The following is a 23,170-nucleotide window of genomic DNA, read 5'->3' as shown; positions in this document are numbered from 1 at the left end:
GCCTTTCAATGTGATGCAGATTATTGTCAGCAATTAGATATTTGAGCACATGCAGGATTCCTGGTGTTTACTTGGGTTGTAATCTGTATTTTAAATGGTAGCATATAAAAAACTAAGAAGACTGAGTTCAGAACTTAATCAATTAATGGTCGCTATATAATTTCCATTTGTCAATTATACCTTAATAAAGCTGAGAAAAATGAAATTAGAATGCAAACGTTAGCAAGTTAAAACAATAAAAATAGGAATGGAAATTTGGTGATAGTTTTCCCAACAGATAGGGAAAATATATATCTGATTCACATTAGTCAGGGTAGGTTGACTGCTGTAGTAATCAATCCCCAAATCTCAGTGGTTTAGTGCAGTGCAAGGTTATTCCTTCTACATACATTCTAAGCAGGTGTTTTTGAGAAGCTTTGCAAGTGCTGCTTCAGGAATCCTGGCTTTTTTCTTGCAGTTGCTTCACAATTCCCTAAATCCTTGGAATTCTCTGCTGGATTTTCTGCATCCAGCTGAAAGACAGGTGGAGATCAGATCTGAAGAATCGCGTGGGGGTGTTTAATGGGCCAGGACTGGAAGTGGTGTGCTTCCAGTCCTGGCCTTTGTCCATTGCCCAGAACCCAGTCACATGCCTTCTCCAAGTGCAAGGGAAGCTGGCAAATGGGCTTGGAGGGAAGGGAAAGGGATCTGCTGGTAAGGAGGCAGGCAGTCTCTGCCACAAAATTTTCAATTTTATCTTTTTTCAACAAAGTTATATTCTAATGAATTAAAATATTCCCCAAAACATAATTACTGTTACATTCTTTTGTATTCCTATAATAGTGCACAGTATTTTAATGGTGCCTGGGAGTTCACATTGAATAACAGAATTAATATGTATTTTTTATCTTCTGTAGTCTGTAGCCAGGTAACAAGTAGAGTCTTTGTGTTTATTTGAAAAAAGGATATGGCGTGAAATACAGCCTGAAGGGCTAAGCAAACATAGAATGTAATCCATAAGACAAAAAACATTCAGATAATGGCAAGGATTTCATCAGGACAAGGTGGAATTCGATATTAAGCAATGGGTTATTCTAAATAGTGGTATTCACAATTATAGTAACTTTACAGCTCAAAGAATCATTTAGGGAGTATTTTTTAAAAGGTTTACTTGAACTCAAGTACTATTTACATTGGCAATCCATCTTTGACAGCTATTTGTTCTGAAGCTTTGACTTAGTGTTACTCAGAACCGAATCAAATTGGATTGTATTGGAGGTGATATCGGTAAAATAAAAAAGTACATTTTAAACTCAAAAGTTGCCAATTATACTTTATATACTACTGATAATAATTTAAAAGATGCATTCAAATGAGGATCAATGAAAAAGCAAGATAGTGTTTTAGGTTAATTCAGCTGCTTAGGTTGTGTTGAAGTTATACAGTTTTTATAGCTACGTGGCTGTAGAAGGGGGCATAACAACACATACTGACATTCATGGCTAAAAAGGAAAAAATCAAACTGAAGCAACTGAGATAAGGACGAGATTGCTTACAGAAATGTTAACAATGAGAATGCATAAGTGATCAGTTGTTGCTCTAGAATATGTAAAAATCTAAGGAAAAATAAACTTTTTATGATTATCAAAAAAGAATTGTTTAGTTTCTGATGTCAGTAAGAAAATAAGCAGTAATCATTTTTGTTAATAAAAATATCTTAGTCATAAAATATTAGCTCCATACTTCTAGTGCTCAACAAAGTGACATTAAAGGTATTATGGAGATGTCCTAAAGGTCTCTATACCAGTGCTCTGCATAGTGAAGACATGTTCAGAAATTAGTTTTGGCCTCCAGTGGACAATAAATCTGCCTCAGTTCAATGGTAATCAACCCACAGACAAAGGAAAGTGAAAGCTAAATGAGATAAAACAAAATGCAATGAAGCCCTAGGAATTAGAGGAACTCATCCCTAGGCATTTCCGTACCACCCTCTTGGCACAGCCTCCCCAGTCCATTCTTCTGCTGGTTTATCTTTGTGCATCGTGGAAGTCCCTGACTAAACTCAACTGACTTTGCTGCATGCTAGTTACGTAAAAGAAGTTTATTGACACTTTAGACAAGCAAACAGTCCTTCCTATACTCACTATTATTTTTTCTTTTGCTTTTTTTCATTTGTAGAAGGACAAGGTAACATAAACAGGGAGTGCTGATTAAAAGATAGGTGGACACTTGGAAATAGACAAACCTTCATTTAGCCTTAAACAAATTCCTAATTGCTGCCTTTATCCATGGTGCGTGCTAGGAGCAATGGAATGTCTAAGTGAAACTACACTTTGTCTACTAAAATTCTAGGTTCAGACCCTGGACAAAATTTGTTAGAAACATCCAAAAGAATGTGCCCCTAAACTTCAAATTTTTCCTATACATGTCTTTCCCATATCATTTCCTACTTGATTTTACTACTCAACAGGATTTCTGTTTTTATTTAGCTAAAGCAGTATCTTCTTACTGGAAAACCCATTGTTGAACATACTGAATGCCTGACTTGTATGTTACTACTACTTTTTAAAAGTGGTAACATTATCTATGTTTGTGTTTCTAAAGAACATAATTCAGCTTTCTATACTTTTGAACTTTTTGTAAATTGAATTATAGCATAAATATTCTTTAGTAACTTCCAGTGCTTTGCTCAATGTTGTATCTGTTAAGACATGTATCTGTTAAGATCTAGTCATATTATTTAATGAAGCTGTAATTCATCCTGCATTCATTGTTGAATGACACTATTTTGTGTGTGTGTGTTTGTTTTTAGTTCCTAAATATTCACTGTTTGTCAGCATTTTACCTGCAGCTCTATTCTATTTTTCTTATACATACGTTATTTTTGGTATCTCCGAGTTACTGTAAAAGAGAATATATAATAGGTATTAAGGGCAGCGTTTTTTATCTGCTTTATAGGTTAGGTTCAGACAAGCCCCTGGAAAGCAGAAAATTAGTAGAACTTGTTCTTCACAGTACTATGCATGCTTGCTCTTTCACAAGCATGAACGATTCTGTGAGGATAGAGGTGGTAAAGTTTCCAGAGTGGCAAGAGCATCCTTGAGTTCAGGATCATCTGGATTTCCTCTGTAGTATCCACGGTGACCTTTGTTGCCTGATGCAGAGTCATAGGGAGATCTTTATGTTTACATTTCTGCTGACCTGAGTTCTGATTATCATTGATTATTAGTTGGGTTGTCTCTGAACTTCATGCCCTTTTCATTTTCCATAAATCTGTGATACAATAAAAAAAAATACAACCTACCTTCAGCATCTTTCAAAAAAGAAAAAAATCTGTGCCATCTCAAATGAAGTTTGCCATATGCCACAAAGTAATAATTAATTTAGCCTTTTAGACTTTATATTATTTCTCTAATCCTCTCATTTTTTATTTTTACTATATATTAAAATTTATAATTGCATATATTTATGGGTTACAAAGTGCTGTTACACTTTTTTAATACAATGTCATTGAAAAAATCTTGTTCTAGTGTTTATTTTACTTTTCTATCCTCTTTTTTTTTCTTTCCTCAATAGGACTGAATAATGAAATCAAAGTGGCTTTTAGGGCCCAGATGTTAGGTGACATGAGATCTCATATTTCCTGTAGTCTCCCATATTTTAAATCCAACATCTCGTAGTTCTGTGTCACTCACTCAAGCAATATCTTCTTTCTGCTCACTGTCCCTTGTTTGTTTTTTTGGCAGCAACTTGAGCTGCATTGCTCACGTGCTGCAGAGATTTTAGCCAGTGTGTGCAAACCTACCAATTAGAATCTATAAAACAAGTCATTGAACAATTTTTCAGTGTGGTGTTAAATTAGAGCTAGTTTTGTGTTTTCTGCTGTTTTTCTTTTTCTTTCTTTCTTTTTTTTTTTTTTTTTGAGACGGAGTCTTGCTCTGTCTCTAGGCTGGAGTGCAGTGGTCCGACCTCAGCTCACTACAACCTCCACCTCCCCAGTTCAAGCAATTCCCGTGCCTCAGCCTCCCAAGTAGCTGGGACTATAGGCGTGTGCCACCACGCCCAGCTAATTTTTTGTATTTTAGTAGATGGGGTTTCACCATGTTGGCCAGGATAGTCTTGATCTCCTGACTTTGTGATTCACCCACCTCGGTTTCCCAAAGTGCTGGGATTACAGGCGTGAGCCACCACGCCTGGCCTTCTGCAGTTTTTGTTGTTGTTATCATCTACACTATTAGTCTGAAAAATTTACATTGCTGCATAACCTATTTTGGTAATTACTGTGAGTTTTTATTTGACAATCCGTGTTTAAAATGAACATCTCTGGAAAATTATTTTATGTCTAATTTTCTTTTAGATTATATCTGAAAAGTATTAGAGAATTTTCAAAATAGAAGCCTTATTTTGCTTATCTTTTTATAAGGTTAAAAAAAGTGTGTCCCATTAGAAGTTTAATGATGTATAATATTTATATCAGTTTAATTGATTTCTTAAATTTACATTTTCTACAGTTTTTTTTTTCAAACAGAAACATCAACACCAGTAGAAGTCTAAAATTAAATTGAATTAATTTTCACATCTTGCTTCTCTGAAATCTTTAAAATTTTCCTTTCCTGGTCTTTTTAAATATACATAAAATTTTAAACCTATTTTAAAACCACCACTTGCTTTCCTTAAACCATTATTTTTCACATTTTTTTTTACTATGTATTGTACTGTAAGTATTCTGTGTCATTACATAACTTTAATGTTGTGATTTGTGGTATATATTGAGTAGATTTAACCTAATTTTACCTATTCCTACATTGTTACATTGCTGGATATTTAGTTTTTTTTTTTTTTTTTTTTTTTTTTAAATAGTGACAGGGTCTTTCTCTGTCACGTAGGTCAGTGCGCATTGGCACAATCATAGCTCATGGGCTCAAACAATCTTCCAGCCTCAGTCACCAAGTAACTGGGACCACAGGTGTATACCACCACACCCAGCTATTTTATTTGTATTTGTATGTTTTGTGGAGACAGGGTCTCACTGTGTTGCTTTATAATTTAGCTTTTATAAGAAAATAAAATTTAAATGTAGACATATAGTACTTTTATTCTTTTATACTATTTCTGTATTATGCTTAATAAGCATAAAGTGACATCTTAATTTTAATTTGGTTATTTGGGGATATAGAACTTTTATATAGGTATTTACAATTTCTGTATCAATTACCTATTCATATGTTTTGCTATTAAGCTATTTTGCACTCTTCATTGTTTTAACTGATTATAATATTTTTTGACTAGCACTATTGACTCTTTTTTGTCCTACTTTATGGACTGTTTTCTGAATGATTTTTTTCACTTTAGTTATTATTTGTGGTACTAGTTTAACATTTTTATAGAGGTAATGTTTTGTTTTATTCATTTTACTGCTCAAAACTTAGAGAAATCATTATCAGACCAGAAACCTAATGATAATTCGTATTACTTTAGGGGAATATTCCTAGGATTTAAAAAAATAACCCAATTTATTTTAATCTGATGAGGATGTTATAACTAACATTCCTAAGTGATACCCTAAGCTCTTTCTTTTCACCCAAAGTTTTCTTCACTCTGTCATTCCCCTTCCCCAAGGAAAACGTTAATCTATGATGTAGAAAATACTTTAGGACTTGAATTTGGTGGATACCTTTCCTCTATTAAAGAAACTTAACAGCTAATTGTTTAGGAAGCAATAAAGGCTTTGTTTTTATTTGTGATTTAATATCGCCTAGATAGATATCTTGTTGGATTTAGTATGTTGGTTTTATTTGGAACCTGAATAATTACTTCCATATCCTCTATCTGATCTTTTGTTGGTTCTAAGGAAGAGTCCTTTACTTAGAGCAGCTTTGAGGACTGAATCTGATCTATTTCTATTTTCTTCTTCAATAACTTTTAGCTTTTACAATATCTAACTTTTACATGTACCTGCTTTTCATTCTTTTCTTCATTTATTTTTTTCATGTGCTGATTAAGTGTGAGTTTGCTTTTTATTACAAGCTCTCTGAGGGCATAAATATTTTTTTGTTTTCTGAATGGTTTTCCTTTTCTCACTGTATACTTGGCAGTGTCAGTATCAGAATATGAGATGTTTTGATAGAGGCCAAAATAAAATATAAATGTAGATATTTTAAAACTTTAAAACAAATAGACATAAGAAAAGGGAAACAGACCTTTTCAGAATATCAGACACAAAGAGACTCCTGGGACTGGTTTTCTTTTTTAAGTCCCTGTATACTGTTCTATCAATGTTAAAGTGACTCATATTTATACATTGAAAATACCTTAATTTCTCTCTGTTCTTAAAGGATAGTGGTATACAATTATAAGTTAATACATATTTTGTCACAGTAACTTGAAGATACTGAATCAAAGATGTATGGCTTCTATTGTTGCTATTGGTAATTATGTTGTCAGTCTAATGTTAGTATTCATTGTGCTCTTTCCTCTGGGAATTCGAATTCTTGTTGTTTCTTAGGCCTGAAAACCTTTCTTCCTTTATTTTTTGCTGTATTGTTTCTTCTCCAGTAGTCTCTTAGTTTTTTGCTTTTCTTTTTTTGAACTCTATTTAAAGATATTGCACCTTCTTATTCTATTCTCTATGTCTCTTAACCTCTACTCATATGTTACATGCACATGCTTTCTCTTTCCTGTATTATGGATGATTTCTCTATGTATTTTCCAGTTTATTGCCTTTCTCTTTACTTGTAATTAATTTGTTTGTTATTTTATTCACTGAGTTTTAAACTTTAATGTTTATATTTCTTATTTTGGTATTTTTATTTTTATCAAAGAGTTCTTGTCATTCCTTATAGTTATTCTGTATTCCATATCAGATAAGTCTAATTAATGTCCGAAGTCTTTAGAAGTCCAATTTTTTATTTTTCCTTATTATTTAACAGATTTCCAGTTTACTTACTTAACTTTCATTATTAACCAATATTTGATTTTATTCTATCAGAATTCTGAAAACCTGAATTGAGAGTGTGTTCCTCAAGAGTGGTTTTGTATTTGCATCTTGCAGTTGCCAGAAAAAAAAAATTAGCTTCATCTCTCAGCATGAGGTTTCCTTGTTGCAGACCCAACGTAGACATGGCTGGATTTGCAGATTGTTATAGGCGATGATTAATAGTGCTACTTATGGGTATGATTATTATTATTAATTATTGGGGGTTATTTGTGCTGACACATTAGATCTTTACCAGGCCACATTTCACTAAGACTATAGTCCTTTAGGCTTAATCTTAGACATGTTAGTCTCTCTTCTACATAATAAAGGCCAAAGTCTTAGTTGAAATTTTTGTGCTGGTGGTGCCTTTTGTCAGCAGGGCAACCCCAGCTTATTCGTTTTCTGAAAGTTTTTTGTCTGATTTCATGTTATATCTCTTCACATTTTTCTTTTTCTTTTCACCATTGAGGACCTGTTTCTTAAGAATTCTGCAAGACATTAAAATGTACTGATTTATCTGATGTTAAGATATACTATCAGAAATTCTGGAAATAAGGCAAAAGTTTGTTGATTGTCCTGTCAGTGACATACTGGGGCTTCATCTAACAGGACGACCTAATTTATTATTTAAGTTTTTAGGGGAATGTACTTTGGCAGGGCCCTGATTCTGAAGTTTCATGTTATTCTGTAGATCCCTCTATAATATAGATGTAAATGATTCTTATACAGTAGAAAAGAAGTCCTGAGTTATGGTAAGCGTTTATCATGTAAGATATTAAGTAGTTTTGTATCTAACGTAATGGTCTAATTGCTTTTTTTTTTCAAATTCTATATTCAGTTCCTCAAATGTTCTTTACCCTCATTGATGCTATAAATATATCATTGACATGTGTTAATTCTAAATTTGTGTGAGAGTAAATATTTTTAACTTTTTGAAAAGTATCCTTTCAGATCATGATAAGCTGGATTGCATTTTTACAGCTTTTTAAAGTATCTTGTACAACATAAGCAGAAGTAATTACTGAAGCAAAAATAATACTATTTTTTATTGAATTCTAAGTGATAATAGGGACTAGCTGAATCACCGGAACATAGATTAATTACATTCAGTATTCAATATTTATCGAAGGAATGAATACATAACTATTATAGCTTTAATTTTGTTTTGTCCTATTCTTTAGAATTACGACATTTTCATGAATAACTTCTTCTCTTATCGAGAATTTTAACACATCTAATTATTTTGAACATCATTTTATGTAAATAATTATAGCAGAAACTTTTACTCTAAACTATGTATTTTTTATGTTATATATAAGAAACCTTTTTTTTATTATATTTTAAGTTCTGGGATACATGTGCAGATCATGCAGGATTGTTACATAAATATACTCATGCCATGGTGGTTTGCTGCATCCATCTCCCCGTCATCTACATTAGATATTTCTCCTAATGTTATCCCTCCCCCATCCCCCCACTCCCTGCTATCCCTCCCCTAGCCCCCCACTTCCCAACAGGCTCCTGTGTGTGTATTCCCCTCCCTGTGTCCATGTGTTCTCATTGTTCAATACCCACTTATGAGTGAGAGCATGCAGTGTTTGGTTTTTTGTTCTTGTGTCAGTTTGCTGAGAATGATAGTTTCTGGCTTCATCCCTGTCCTTGCAAAGGACATGAACTCATCCTTTTTTATGGCTGCATAGTATTCCATGGTCTATATGTGCTACATTTTCTTTTCCAATCTATCATTGATGGGCATTCTTAGTTGGTTTAACTTTATTTCCTTCATTAGTAGAGCTATATGAATAGATGTCATAGAAAAGAATTGTTCCTCATTTTAACATGCATCTCTAGACAGTCTTTCCATATAACCAATCTCTGCCACTTGTTCAGTGATAATCATGTACCTTTGATCTCAACTTTTTTGTTTAAATTTTATTTTACAGAATTCACTTGTGAGCTTATGGCACTCATCTTTTTTATTTTCTTGTAATTTGATGTATCTGATGTTAGCAATGTATATACATCTTTAAACAAATGTAAATGACTCAAGAATAAAACTGGATTTTATACAATCAGAAGGCATATAGTTTCTGCAGCCTCCACATTCTTTTGACCTCATAAAATATCATGCCTTATTATTACTTTTGACTTCTATTCAAATGTCATACACTCCCCAATGATAAGGAAGTGAAATTTTGTTTATTAAGTGGTTGCCTTTGAGAAGTTGGTCATAAATAGGCACAAATCGCTTTACATACTGGCAGGTGGTTCTTAATAAAGATTGTTAGGGAGGGCCTCAGAGCTCTCCAGATTCTCAAACAGAATCACATTGGTGTGAACAAGTCATTTCCCAAATTACAAAGTCTAACAGAAATCACTGCCTGCCCCATCTCCAAGCTCCACAGGAGACATTTTCTTAGAAAATACAAGAACCTTTATGAAGGTGCCCATTGGTCCCTTCTTGAGGCTTTTGGATTCTTCTGGATATTAATTATCTTTAGCTTAAATCTGGATACGTGCTTAGCAGGTAGCAAATATTTTAAGTATCTGTAATTCTGATTCTTTTAATAGGTTACAGGAATTTGAATAGACAAAACATATATGTCTCTATTGCATTTTACTTATTTGCGACTCATCATTATAGCTTAGAGAGTTTATTTGAATCATCTTGATGTGCTACTCACAGTGTCTGTCTCTCCTGCTATTGCATAATCTAAAATTTAATTTTTAAGCTTTTGTTCAAATTATTTAAAAAACATCATAGTAGGGTGAAGTGTTGTGGTATGCTGTTAGAGGAGTGTCTTCAGTTACAATCTATACTCTGTGCATGCAGTTTATTCATCCACCCTGAAACTCATGGGAGAAAGAGCCTCATATATTGGCCTCTGGTTTAGAACATAAATTCTCTACTATTGAACACTACCTCATCCTTATAAGAGGAAGTCTCCCAGTTGGAACTATAAGTACTGAGAGATCAAACAACATTCACTTCTGCTTTTAGTTTTAACTTGATATCAGTTTTGTTTATGCTATGGCTACTTAATGGAGTATTGTTGTGCATTTTTGGCTTTATGTAATGCCTCATTCAAATGAGTAGCTCTGGGTATACACTTAGTTGGTATTCCGCTATCAGGCAGGCATTCAGTTTATGGCAGGGCTAAATGACATATGTAAATTTTTATTTTCTATAGAGAATAATTTTACTTGACAAGAAAGGTACGACTTTGTTCTAAACCCAGAGTCCCTCCTTTGTGATTTTCTAATTAGAATAGGCCACAGACTCCATTTGATATTCTGACCAACTCCAAGTACATTGGATCTTACTGATCATGAGATCTAAAGGACAGAGCTTTTTGTTTCCCAACTTAGACCAGCTGGAGATCTTTATATACTATTCTGGCCTCTTCTTAAGGTGTACAGCCTTGTGATTTACTTGAAATATGCTTCCAAATACTAAGCCAAATGGTAATATGTTGTCTCCAGTATTCACAAAGGCTTATCAAACATTGTATCTTTTTTCTTAGTGATAGTAAATACATACTAAAGCAACTGATTTTTCACTTTAGAGGGAGTATTCCAACATGCGTTAGACCCATAAACTTCTGAAGAATTCCAGGGCTCTACCTAACAAGTGTTAAGGGCAGTGTTGATCCTTCCAGGAAAGTAACTACTTCTGGAACAACAGCACTGTGTAACTGGAAACACTACCTAATTAACTTTACAATAATTCATGGCTCTTCTCCAAGTTCCTCCTATCTCCTGCACAGTTAATATAGAAAAATTAATTAGGAAAGTTATAAGAATTTCTACCCATTCATATTTCAAGACTAATGTGGCACTGAGCTTTGTCAGTCCTGTAGGTAAACATTTAGGTTAAAATATATTTAGGAATGCTAAATTTATAGGAATAACTCTCTAAATCCCTGGGCAACCAAAGTAGCTGCTACTTCTACTGTGATTAGAGGAACCTGAGTAATTAGGTAGCTCTGAACCAGCTGTTGGATGAACCAGAACTGTGACACCTCAGCTGCTATCTGTACCAACAAAATTCATGCCCTGTACCTACTTCTTTTCCTTGGTAACACATTTCTAAATCAGTGTCTCAAATGAGTACTTTTGATTGACAGAACTCACATTTAAAATCCTAACTAACTGCAGAGGAATCTGAGAAGAATTACTTCTAGTTCTCCAGCTTCTGAAATACAGGAAGATGTGATAGAAAAAGACTATCATGTGTGTTGAGTGTGTCCTCCCGTGGTTTGGACCACAGTAGCTTCACATATAATACTGTTGTCAGTCTTAATTTCCATGTCAGTCTTTCAAAAAAATTCCACTGTATTTACAAAAGGACAAGTCTCAATTAAAATGTAAGGAAGAATAGAGATTATTTTGATAATAATATTCATATAATTTTAAACCACATTAATGGTTTTATAGTCTTTGTATGGACTTGTCATGTTGGGAAGAAAGTTTATAGCTATACTACAGAAGAGCTCTTTATGATGAAATTCTCTTTTCAGCAATGTTCTTCAATAGAATTGTATTAAATCTAGAAAAATATATTTTATTTACAGTATTTAACTTTTCAAGGTGAACTAAATTCATGTTAGTCATGAATGCTTTCATACTGTCATCCTAAATTGTAACATTTCATTTATTGAGCACTTACTAGGTGCCTGTCACTATGGTAAGCATTTTTACTAACTTAATAGACATTTCAATCAACTCTGTTATCCAGGGGTCCCCAGACACCAGGCCACACAGCAGGAAGTGAGCAGCAGGGGAACTAGCACTACCTCCTGAGCTTCACCTCCTGTCAGATCAGTTGTGGAGTTAGATTCTCATAGGAGTGCAAACTCTATTGTGAACTGTGCTTGTGAGGGATCTAGGTTGCACACTCCTTATAAGAATCTTATGCCTGATGATCTGAGGTAGAACAGTTTCATGTCAAAATGATCCACCCTGACCACCTTTCGTGGAAAAATTTTTTTCCACAAAACTGGTCCCTGGTGCCAAAAAGGTTAAGGAGGGCTGCTATTATCCATTCACTTTCGTATTGTCATTGGTTAACTTTCAGAATTAATGTGTACTGTTAAAATATCAATTTAAGAGATATCTACCTGTAAGTGTTCATCCTGAAGGACACAGATGTGACATTTCCTAGTTTCACATGGCATTATTTATTCCTAATTGAAAGTAATGTCTCCTCAGTATGATTTTAAGCTTGTAAAAAGCAATGACAAAGTATATGACTGTTTCTGTGTTTTGACATCCTCCTTAGAGCTCCTTTCTCCCAGCTACTTAAAGAATAGATTTAATAAAACTCCAGCTATGATTTATACACACCTTAATATGATTAATAATCAAATGGCCTTTCTCCTAATAACTATGGAATGTGCTTTATTGTTTCCCACTGTTCTTTTAAATTTATTAAATGGTAAGTAATTTTGTTGCCTTTAGATGAAAATTCAGTGTGTTCCACATTTTTCTCATCACTCTGAAGCTCCTTTCTTTTGACTTGTGGCAAATAGTGAAGTTCCTTCCACTTGTCCCTCTCCAGTGTGGAGGTGGGACTCATCGAGGACCAACAGCTCTTCCCAAAGACATCTTCAGCCTTCTCCTCTCACCCTTTTGTTTGTGTCTGTCTGTCTGTCTGTCTGTCTGTCTAAAAACTAAGAGCTTAAGTATCTTGGTTTATCATCTCCTTTATTCATTCTGTACATAGCCTATTACCTAAACTATTATCTTTTGCTACTTCAACTAAAACTTCCATTTTGGCCCCCTTTTCACGTTTCAAAATATTAACTGCTATAGAAAATCTTAGGGCCTATAATATTATAATTTGGGTATTTTATGATTTTGCTTGAGACTGACCTATATTTTATGTATATTGTTTGAGAATTATGATGATACTTTTTATACTCCTCACAGCATTTAGCTCAGTAGTAAGGTCTTAGAAAATACATTTTGATTTTACTTGATGGAATATAGAAACTTACTCATTTTTGTCTTTAGTTTCAGGTGCAGCATTATGTCTCTCAGAGTCTGGTAACCCTGGGAAATTGCAGCTTGTTGAGAAAATCTATTATATCTCTGCTTCTATCAGAAGTTAATGGCTTTGCTGAGGATCTGGGAGCCATCAGTCAGGTACACATAACTTGAAACTGTAGCTCTCATTTATAGTTAATGTAAATACAGGTTTTTCTTTTCTTTTCCCTTTTTTCCTCTCTTCTTGCCAGGCTGATATTTTAGTTACTACTTTATGTTTAACATATTTGTGTAATATTACTGCCTACCAAAATTACAGAAAGATACTTTCAGAAAGGATTTTGAAAGTAAAACCACTTTATAATCCTTACTTGCATATATGTGCCAAAGATGCCATGGGTGACTGTAGAAGAGTGCTTAGATTAACAAGTTTAAATCCCTCCAGGCAGGCAGCATGTTTGTAAAGCAAAGTGAGAGAAAAGTGAACTGGAGAGGATTCTGAATGGAGAGTAGTCCCTAACCAGTATTTCTCATTCCTCATTGCTAATGAAAATCATCTGGCTAACTTTTAAATACCTGCTGCCAAGTCATATGCCAATCCTATTACATAGGGTTCTCTGAATTTGGAATTCTGGTATTGGTATTGTTAGAGACCTTCATGATTTCAATATTCAGCCAAGCTTGAAGACCACTGCTCTAAGCCCTTTTATCTGTGCAAAGTCTTCTATATCACTGGTGACAAATGTATAGAAGCAACATAAGTCATTCTCATATTTTAATGTTGACATTGGTTTATTACATGTATTCCATTTGATAGCTACTTTAATATTCTTTTCATTTCTGTAGTCAAAAGGCACAATTAAAGGAAATTAGAGATAGGTAGAAATGTCTTGGTAAAGAGAAAGAACTTTAATAAAAAATTGTATATGTATATAATTTAAATGGCTTTTAACAAAGTACTGACATCTAATGACGTAGTCTAAAATTATTATGCAATCTAATTGAATTTGATGTCTGACATGGTATATCATCTAGTCAGCAAATTTTCAACTGACTACTGAATGATAAAATCTCTTAAGAGCTCTGTTAGATTTTTTTTAAAGTTATTTTCACTGATGTCAAGGAGAAAAAAGTAAGCTATATTGAGTAATTGAAAAAGAGGAAAGTGTTAAAATGTGTGGTACTTTTTGTAGGAGTTCCATGATCAAGGAACTGACCATAGTAGGTTGCAAGAAAGAATTTATGGAAGAGGAAGTACTTGAAAAATGCATTTGAACTGAATAAGCAGAGGATAACTGAATGTAGAGGCATTAGGATGTTATGTAACAAGAGATGCCAAAGATTTTGAGGAAACAGGGTGAAGTCTTAGCATTTAACAATAGGAAGCAATGTGGAAAGTGAGTTTGATTGAATAGATTGTTTGGAGGATATCAGTACGTGCAGAGAAAATTATGTATATATTCTTACTTAATTTTCACAATAACTCCGTGAATCAGTTATAATTTTCACCTACTTTATGGATAAGAATACAAAACATTAGGGTGGTGAAGTAGCTTGACTAAGACTGCAGAAAGAGCATATGCTAAAGCTGTCTATAATTCAAACCCAGATATTCTGACAGTTAAGATACTTTAAAATCAGAAGAAAAATAGTCACACCACAACAATAACTAGTGTTTGCCAGGTTTATATTGTTTAATTCTGCTTGCTCTTATTTTGCTAAGAAGTTGTGCATTGGTGAAAAGAGAGTATCTTTAATAATTGGTGCCAGGAAAACTAGATATCCATATGCAAAGGAACAAAACTATATCTTCATTTTTTTACCATATACACAAATCAACTTAAAATGGATCAAAGTCTTAAATGTAATATCTGAAACTTTGTAACTACTAGAAGAAAGCATTTGGGAAATGCTATAGGACATTGGCCTGGACGAAGATTTTTTTGGGTAAGACCTCACAAGCACAAGCAATAAAAGCAAAAATAGACAAATGAGAATATATCAAGGTAAAGCACTTCTGCATAGCAAAGGAAACAATTAACGAAGTGAAGAGACAACCCACAAAATGGAAGAAAATATTTGCAAACCAGCTATCTGACAAAGGCTTATCAGAATATATAAAGAACTCAACATATGAATGGGTAGCAGGCGTATGAAAAAAAAAAGCTTAACAGCACTAATCATCACGGAAATGCAAATGAAAACCACAATGAGATATCATCTCACTACAACTAGAATTAAAAAGACAACAAGTAACAAATGTTAGTGAGAACTTGGAGAAAGGAGAATGCTTATAGACTGTTGGTGGGAATGTAAAGTAGCATAGCCATTATAGAAAACAGTGTGAACATTCCTCAAAAATCTAGAAATAGAACTACTATATGATCCAAGAATCCTAATGCTGGCTATATATACAAAAGAAAGGAAAGAGATATTGGCACTCACATGCTCACGGTAGCCAAGATATGAAATCAACCTAAGTGTCCATCAACGAATGAACAAAGGGAATGTGGTATATGTATAGAATAGAATAGTGTTATGCCATAAAAAAGAATGAAATCCCATCATTTGCAGCAGCAATTATGTTAGGTGAAATAGGCCAGGCATAGAAAAACAAATATTGTATGTTCTCACTCATATGTGATAGGAGCTAAAGACATTAAAGACATGGATCATATTGAGGTGGAGAGTAGAAAGGTGGTTATCAGAGGCAGGGAGCAGAAGAGAAGTTGATTAATGAGTATGAAACTACAGTTAGATAGAAGAAATAAGTTCTAGTATTCAATAGCACAGTTAGTGAATTTTAGACATAGTTAATTATAACTAAATATAATTATAGAAATTTTAATTAACTTTTTAAATATTTTTTAAATAGCTAGAAGGGAAAAATTGTAATGTTTCCAACATAAAGAAAAGATAAATGTTTGTGGTGATAGATATCCCAATAACCTTGGTAATTACACATTGTATACATGTATGAAAATATCCCATGTACCTCCAAAATATGTACAACTCTGACATATCAATTACAAATTCATCAAAATGTGCACTTAAATTCTGTGCATTCTATTATGTGTAAACTGTACCTTAACTAAAATATAGTTTTTGAAATCTTAACATATTTTTGAACCTAAAGGAAATATAATTTTTCTCAGTGCTTTTATACTTAGTGTTTTAGCTCACTTTAAAGACTTTCTTTGTCAATATAATGAAAGCTAAGATGTCACCAAGAACTGTCTGAAGAATGGTTTTAGTTTTTAATGATATAAACTTTTCTAAGTAGTCACTAATTCAAAAAATGATTGTGTGTGTGTATATATATATATATATATATGCACACATCATATTGTACTCTATATAAGTCTAATCGAATTTCTGAGGTATTTGACGGCAGAAGATAGATCTGTTTAATAAATATTAATGGAGGATTCAATAATAATTATCATAAATATTTACTGAGAAGCCTTATGTGCCAAACACCATTCCAAACATTTCATAGTCCTGCAAATATTTTGCATATATTTTTGTTTAGTGATTAATTTTAAGTTACGTCATTTAATTCTCTTAACTACACTAGTAATTTGTCTTATTCCCGTCTTACGAAAGAGAGCAATTAGGATTAGAGAGTTTAAGTAGCCTGCCCACAGTCATAGGAAGTACAGCACCAGTTTGTTGAAGCCTAGAAGTCTGACTCTAGAACCTGGACGATGATGTATGGAATAATTTCTGTTACTGACTAACCATGTTATTATTTGTATTTCACTAACACCATTTTATATTAGTCTCATGCAGCTGGTATGTGTGTTGTCTCACCTACTTTTTAGCAGAGAAAGTAAAGTAGATATTTGTTTCAAATTTAATACATTTTTTGTATATATTCTACTGTGACCATCGAATCCGATTTTTGAAAGGTGGTTTTGTCTTCTCTTGTCCTAGTATCCTTTCTCTAGCTGTGTCTATTTGAATGTAGTTTTCTTGAGTCTTGTTGAAATTATTTATGCATTGCTGAGGATAAAAGTTTCCTAATATCTTGTTAAATGTGTATTTTGGATTTTCCCCTTTGTTGTCTTTTCTTTATCAGTAGGTTAACATTAAGATGTGTCTGCCATTTTTTTTTTAGAGACAGCATTTTCTCATCACAATTATTGTATATTCACCATCTTATGACATAATCACCATAGTTTTCTATTTATTTTAACAATAACATAATGAAAGTGTCTTCTGTATGATATCATAGACCAGTGACATATTTGATTTTCTAAGGGCCTATATTGTTTATAGTTATTCAAAAACGAAACAAAAGTCAAGATATTGACTTTAATTATCAGGCTTTATGCCATTGGAACATTGTGTTGGAAAGTTTCATGAGAAGCTGTTTTTCTGGAAAGATTTTTTCCCTCTTTTCAAATAGAAACCAAGTAACTGATATCTAACAAGATCAGTCAGTAAACAGCTACAGAGTATCTGTGGGGTGAATATTTATGTAAAAAGCAATCATGGTTTTAGTAAGTTTTTAAAATTTTTATATGAAGTTTTTAATAACTTATGTTTCTCTAGATATCTAGATGTGATGTGATATTCACAGAATCAGCTTTCTGATCAGCTATTACTAGAAGTTTTTGCTACTGAAAGCTGTCTTATCATTATATAATTATCTCTCAATATTTAACAAAGTAATGTGTTTTGTTTATTCTGGAAAGGTGACATTGAAAAAGAAGTGTACATGTTGAGTTTACATATGTGGATTTTTTTGTATTTATTTTATTTTCCTTTAAGTTCTGGGATACATGTGCTGAACATGCAGGTTTGTTACATGGGTATACATGTGCCATGGTGGTTTGCTGCACCTATTAGCCCTTTATCTAGGTTTTAAGCTCTCATGCATTAGTAGTTGTTCTAACATTCCCTTTTACCCCACCCCGTGACAGATCCCTGTGTGTGATGTTACCCTCCCTGTGTCCATATGTTCTTGTTGTTCAACTCCCACTTATGCATGAGAACATGTGGTGTTTGGTTTTCTGTTCCTGTGTTAGTTTGCTGAGGATAATATTTTCCAGCTTCATCCATGTCCCTGCAAAGGTCATGAATTCGTTTGTTTTTATGACTGCGTATTATTCCATGGTGTATATATGCCACATTTTATTTATCCAGTCTGTCATTGATGGACATTTGGGTGGATGTTTTAAAGAATACCAATTCAGCTCCAACCTGGATGTCATTAAAGTAAAACCAAAAAATAACTTAACTCCACCCTATTCATAAGTGATGTGTTGCTTTCCAAGTAGAATCGAATTTGTCTTCAAGGCTCTGGCTGAAGTGGAGCATCCCTGGATTATTTGCTAGGAAGGTAGAATAGAACTTACCAGTTGCCGTGAGGTCAGGTTAAGCAGGAAGGTAGCAGAAATAGCATTTTGTGAAGAAACTGAGATCAGTAGAAAGACATATGGTTTCTATGGTGTATCACATAAACTCAGATAAGCATTGAGAGAGAGAATCTCGAAACAAGGCAGACACTAGGCAATGGAGAGGTTTAGTGTGGGGGGTCCAGGTCAGGCTCTGACAAAATAGCTGCCAACACTTGTGAACCAACACTCATGATTGTATTGTCCAATTGGATCCCATGAATCATAGTGATCTTATTCAGTATCAGCTTTATTAATAATTTCAAAGATATAGAGAATCAAAGGGCACAGATGAAGCAGAAAGAGATGTGTGACATCCTGTATGGTTCCCTGGGTCCTTGTTTTGCATATAAGACATGTCTTTCAGACTTAGAATACTAAATGAGGTCCCCAAGTGAGATTTTGTAGGGTTTCCCACACAGAAGGAGCTGTAAGTTTTTAAACATGTCTTTTATAATCTAGAAAATATTATAGATTGTGTAACCATCTTTGAGGAACTCTTTCTCATAGATTCTGAGTTTATTTGATATAAGTAATTCTTTACTCAGGAGCTTTCTGCTCAGGACGTTCAATAGATAAGGTTTCATTCTACTAGCAACCATCAGGAGGTCCATTTAACAAGAAAGTAGACTGGTTCTTCAGCTTTCTTTTGTTTCTCCTGGGGCCATATGCCCAATAAGTACCAGCAGCTGCTTCATCTTCCTTCTAACTTGTTATCAAGTTCCTGGGGCCTCAATATGCAAAGAGAGTTGTTTACGGAACATTTCTTTCTTTCTGTGGAACCTTTATAAATAAAATGTTTTTATGAAGATATTTTAGTTGTTGACATGGTAAATAAGATTAAGGAATTTCTGTTAAAAATCTTTAAAATTTATAATAAATCAAAGATTAGTATGGTTTTCTCTGTTTCTGATTGCTTTCTAGTTCATTTTATATTTAAATTACATATAATATATACTTTTATTATGTATAATACATATGATATATGATATATAATTATGTATAAATAATATGTATTATATACTTATAAATTATATATAATGTATACATTAATATATGTAATGATATATATGATATATACTTTTATATACAATATAAAATAATTTTATAATATAAATTTTATAATATAAATAACATACTATTATAATATAAATTTATAAGATTTTATAATTATAATTTTATATTATATATAAAATGAACTAGAAACCAATTAGAAATAGAGAAAAGTGGGCCTAAGGATATGAAAAGGTAGTTTAATAGAAGAGAAAAGTCTGGGGGCAGTGGTTCACACCTGTAATCCTAGCACTTTGGGAGGGTAAGGCGGGTGGATCACCTGACATCAGGAGTTGAGACTAGCCTGACCAACATGGAGAAACCCTATCTCTACTAAAAATACAAGATTAGCCAGGTGTGGTGGCGCATGTCTGTAATCCCAGGTACTCTGGAGGCTGAGGCAGGAGAATTGCTTGAACCTGGGAGGCAGAGGTTGTGGTGAGCCGAGAGTGCTCCATTGCACTACAGCCTGGGCAACAAGAGTGAAACTCAGTCTCGAGGAAAAAAAAAAAAAAAAGAGTATAAAAACTTCCAAAAAAAAAAGAAAAAAGGAAAAAATGGGGAGAAACCCAAAAGGCTAATTAACATGAGTGACGCTCAACCTCATGGTACCAGGAAAATGTAAATTACAAAAACAATAAAATGTTCATACTGATTATATTGATATAATATCTTTTTAAAACTTAACTTGACAGCACTATCAGATACTATGATTATATGGGGAAATAGAAATTATCACCTGACAAAATTAAAGATGCATATCGTGTAAAATATAGCAAGTTCACTATACCAAGGAGATCTGTACAAGGATGTTCATTTCAGCATGTTTATAATAGCTTAAATTTGGATATAGCATAAATTTCTATTTCAAAATATGGCTTGATGTGGTATATGTAAAACGAGTATTTTATAATAGTTAAAATAAATGAATTATTTCTGTATTAACATTCATAGATTTTGAAAAATTAATGTTGATCTAAAAGGAAGGAAGTATCTGAGAAGGAGAGATGCCCAAATGTTCCATTTTTTACAAATTATAAATGAAAGATAATTTTTACAAATTATAAACACAAAACAAATTATAAATACAAACCACATGACACTTTCACTGTCTATATAGTTTTAAAAATTTATTTTAAAAAAACAGAATCTGTAATGTTTTCGATTTATGAATTGCATGTTCTCAAGATGCATGTTTTTTGCATTGTAAATATTTTTATATAGGAAATAAAACATGTCTTTAGGTGTCAGATGTATATTGATTTAAAATGAAACCTCAAATTTTAAGTGATTTTTCACAGAAATGTTTTTTCTCCTTAGATGCGGTCATACCTCTATCTGATCAGCGTATTTTTGGGTGCAGTAACCAAGCTATTAAAAATTGAATAATGCTTTTGGAATATTGATAAGCACAGGTGAAATCTGAATTTAGGGTATTATATGCATACTTATATAAATATGTCAGAGACCTAATGTTTACAAAGTAGATTAGAACTCTACATTAAAATAGATTTTAAAATTTGTAAGAAAAGCACATTAACAGGAGAAATCTCAAAGGTTCTGCAGCCTACATCAGGAAGCATTTTTACTTTTCTGTCTGTTTTCCTTGTAAAGTAAAATAAAAGCTAAGCAACTCATTAATAAAAATAGAACATGCAGTTTAAAGATTCTGAATCTGGAATGACTTTATACATTTACTTCTCTAAAAGAAACTAATTTTCTATATCAAGGCAAAATGTAGCAACAAAATAAGCATTTTTAATAAGATAAAGAAAAGTAATCATAGCTCAGAGCATGAAACAGATGACCTATTTCAATTGAGAGAGGAACCATATTCTTTTCTGAAATTATGCATGTCTTGATCATATCTTAGATTTAGGAAGCCTGGCTCTGTCAGCAATCAGTCTATCAGAGAGAATAGAATTAGAATTCACATCAAATTGTGCTCAAGTAGACAAAATAGAGATTAGGGGCTCTGGGCATGAAGTTTCTTTATTTAATTTTGTTTTGTTTAACTAGAACTTAAGAGAAATTCTGGATAATGAGCCCTATTTTATCAGATTTGTGCAGTTTTCTTCCATACTGGTGTTTCTAATTCAAATAATTATTAGGTATAAATAAAACAAGGCTGAACATTCCCCCAAAATACCCTACTGGCATAAAAATTTCCACATAATTGGATGCCTTTTTGAAACTGCTACTTATTAAGAAAAACTTCCATTTCTGAGCTCAGCTAGTAACAAAGGTAAAAGTTAGCTAGGGTATTTTCCACTTACAGGCTAGAACATTTTAAGAGAATCTCCAAGGATAAACTAAATCAAATGGTAAAGAGCATGAACTTTGGAATCAGCTGTCTAGTTAAACTGTAGTGTGACCTTTGAAGTAGTTTTGTCAATGAATCAAACCTAAAGATTCTAGAATGAATTGCAACTTTCAGGGAAAACAAATAGAAGAACATGTTAAATGAACCACAAGGATGCAACTAAAACCTAGTTGGTGCAGGAAAAACAACTCATTTTCCTCAACAAATAAACTACATATTTAAATGAAAATTAAAATAATACTTAATCATTTTAAGCCTCAATTTATCTCTTCTTAAAATATTGACAACAGTGCCACCCATCTCATAGTTTTTGTGGCTCTCGTGAGGTAATCTACATTTGCATTTACCAAACTTGTCATAAGTGCCCAATTTTTGTTAGCTGAAATTATTATTATTCAACAATATATAAAGCTTAAAATATAAAATCCCACTGATACTAATACGCATTTATAAAAAATATGTTATTAGAGCCATCTTCAGGAACAAGTGTTCAGGTATTATGTTTGACAATAGATGGTTTTTTTCTGTGGAAAACAGGTCTAGGTAACCACAAAGATTTTTTTTTTTTACTGTACTTATGTAATCTTACGATGTCCATTATCGTCTCAACATAAATATAGGACAAATGTTTAAGAAGTACTTTGGAGAGGTACTAAATTAGTCTGGTTGTAATTTCTGAATTTTTGTGTGACCATGGCACTGAGCATCTGAAGGAGATTGAAAGATTTGTTGTGGGAGGCCAGAGAATAAAGATTGTTTGATTTATAATTTTGCCTTAACATAATAAATAACACTTTAAACTCTTTAAACTCAAAATCTAAAATGTGATTTAGTATAACAGATGAGATATAATAAAGCCACTACAGTCTATCATTCTTATTGATTAAAACCAAAATAATTTGAAAATAAATATAAAAATCAACTACCTGAGAACTCTGAAATGTAAAAAAGTAGTATATGAGTTGTTAAAGAAGTCAAAACAAAGGAAAAAAAACCAACAGAATATGTTTATCATTTTTTCATTTTTTTTAAATGTCCAAGCTTTGATTCAAGAGCAGCCCCTGTCAAGGAACTCTGTTGTACTGAGAGCAGCAAAATCTTTAACAGAAACAACTTCTGGGCAATAGGACTGGTAATGGGGACTTTATGGGCTGCAGAGTTTGGAAGGAATCCTTGGGACTTTTGTTTCTCTTTTTGTATTTCTAAAATCTGGTTCCTGCAGTGGGTATTGTAATGGTTATGTAATTGTGTACGAGTAGCATGAATGGTGGAAGCACTGAGAAAAACTCAGTCTCTCTGGCAAGAAAAAGTACATAAAGAGACTTCTGGGAACAGAAGAGGGTGGAGGTGAATTAAGGTGAATCTTCCTACAGAGAATTAAGGATATTCTTCTCCAGCTTGCTGCTGTCTCTGAACAACTGTTTGGACAGGAGAGAGTTGGAGAAGGGC

The 23,170-nt window shown here is 33.0% G+C and overlaps 1 protein-coding gene across 1 annotated transcript in view; it reads left to right on the top strand.

Annotated features, from left to right (window-relative positions):
- Positions 1–23,170, top strand: part of MEI4 (meiotic double-stranded break formation protein 4) — a 222,041-nt gene that overhangs the window by 124,815 nt on the left and 74,056 nt on the right. The window contains exon 4 of the mRNA XM_012471784.3: positions 12,971–13,102. Coding sequence (XP_012327207.2) covers positions 12,971–13,102 — 132 coding nt within the window. The remainder of the gene's footprint in view (positions 1–12,970; positions 13,103–23,170) is intronic.

This window comes from Aotus nancymaae, unplaced genomic scaffold (assembly GCF_030222135.1).
Source record: "Aotus nancymaae isolate 86718 unplaced genomic scaffold, 86718_ANA_hifiasm-v0.15.2.pri h1tg000040l, whole genome shotgun sequence".
Classification (NCBI taxonomy): Eukaryota; Metazoa; Chordata; class Mammalia; order Primates; family Aotidae; genus Aotus; species Aotus nancymaae.
The sequence above is the reverse complement of the archived record's forward strand: the minus strand, read 5'-3'. Positions and strand labels throughout refer to the sequence as shown.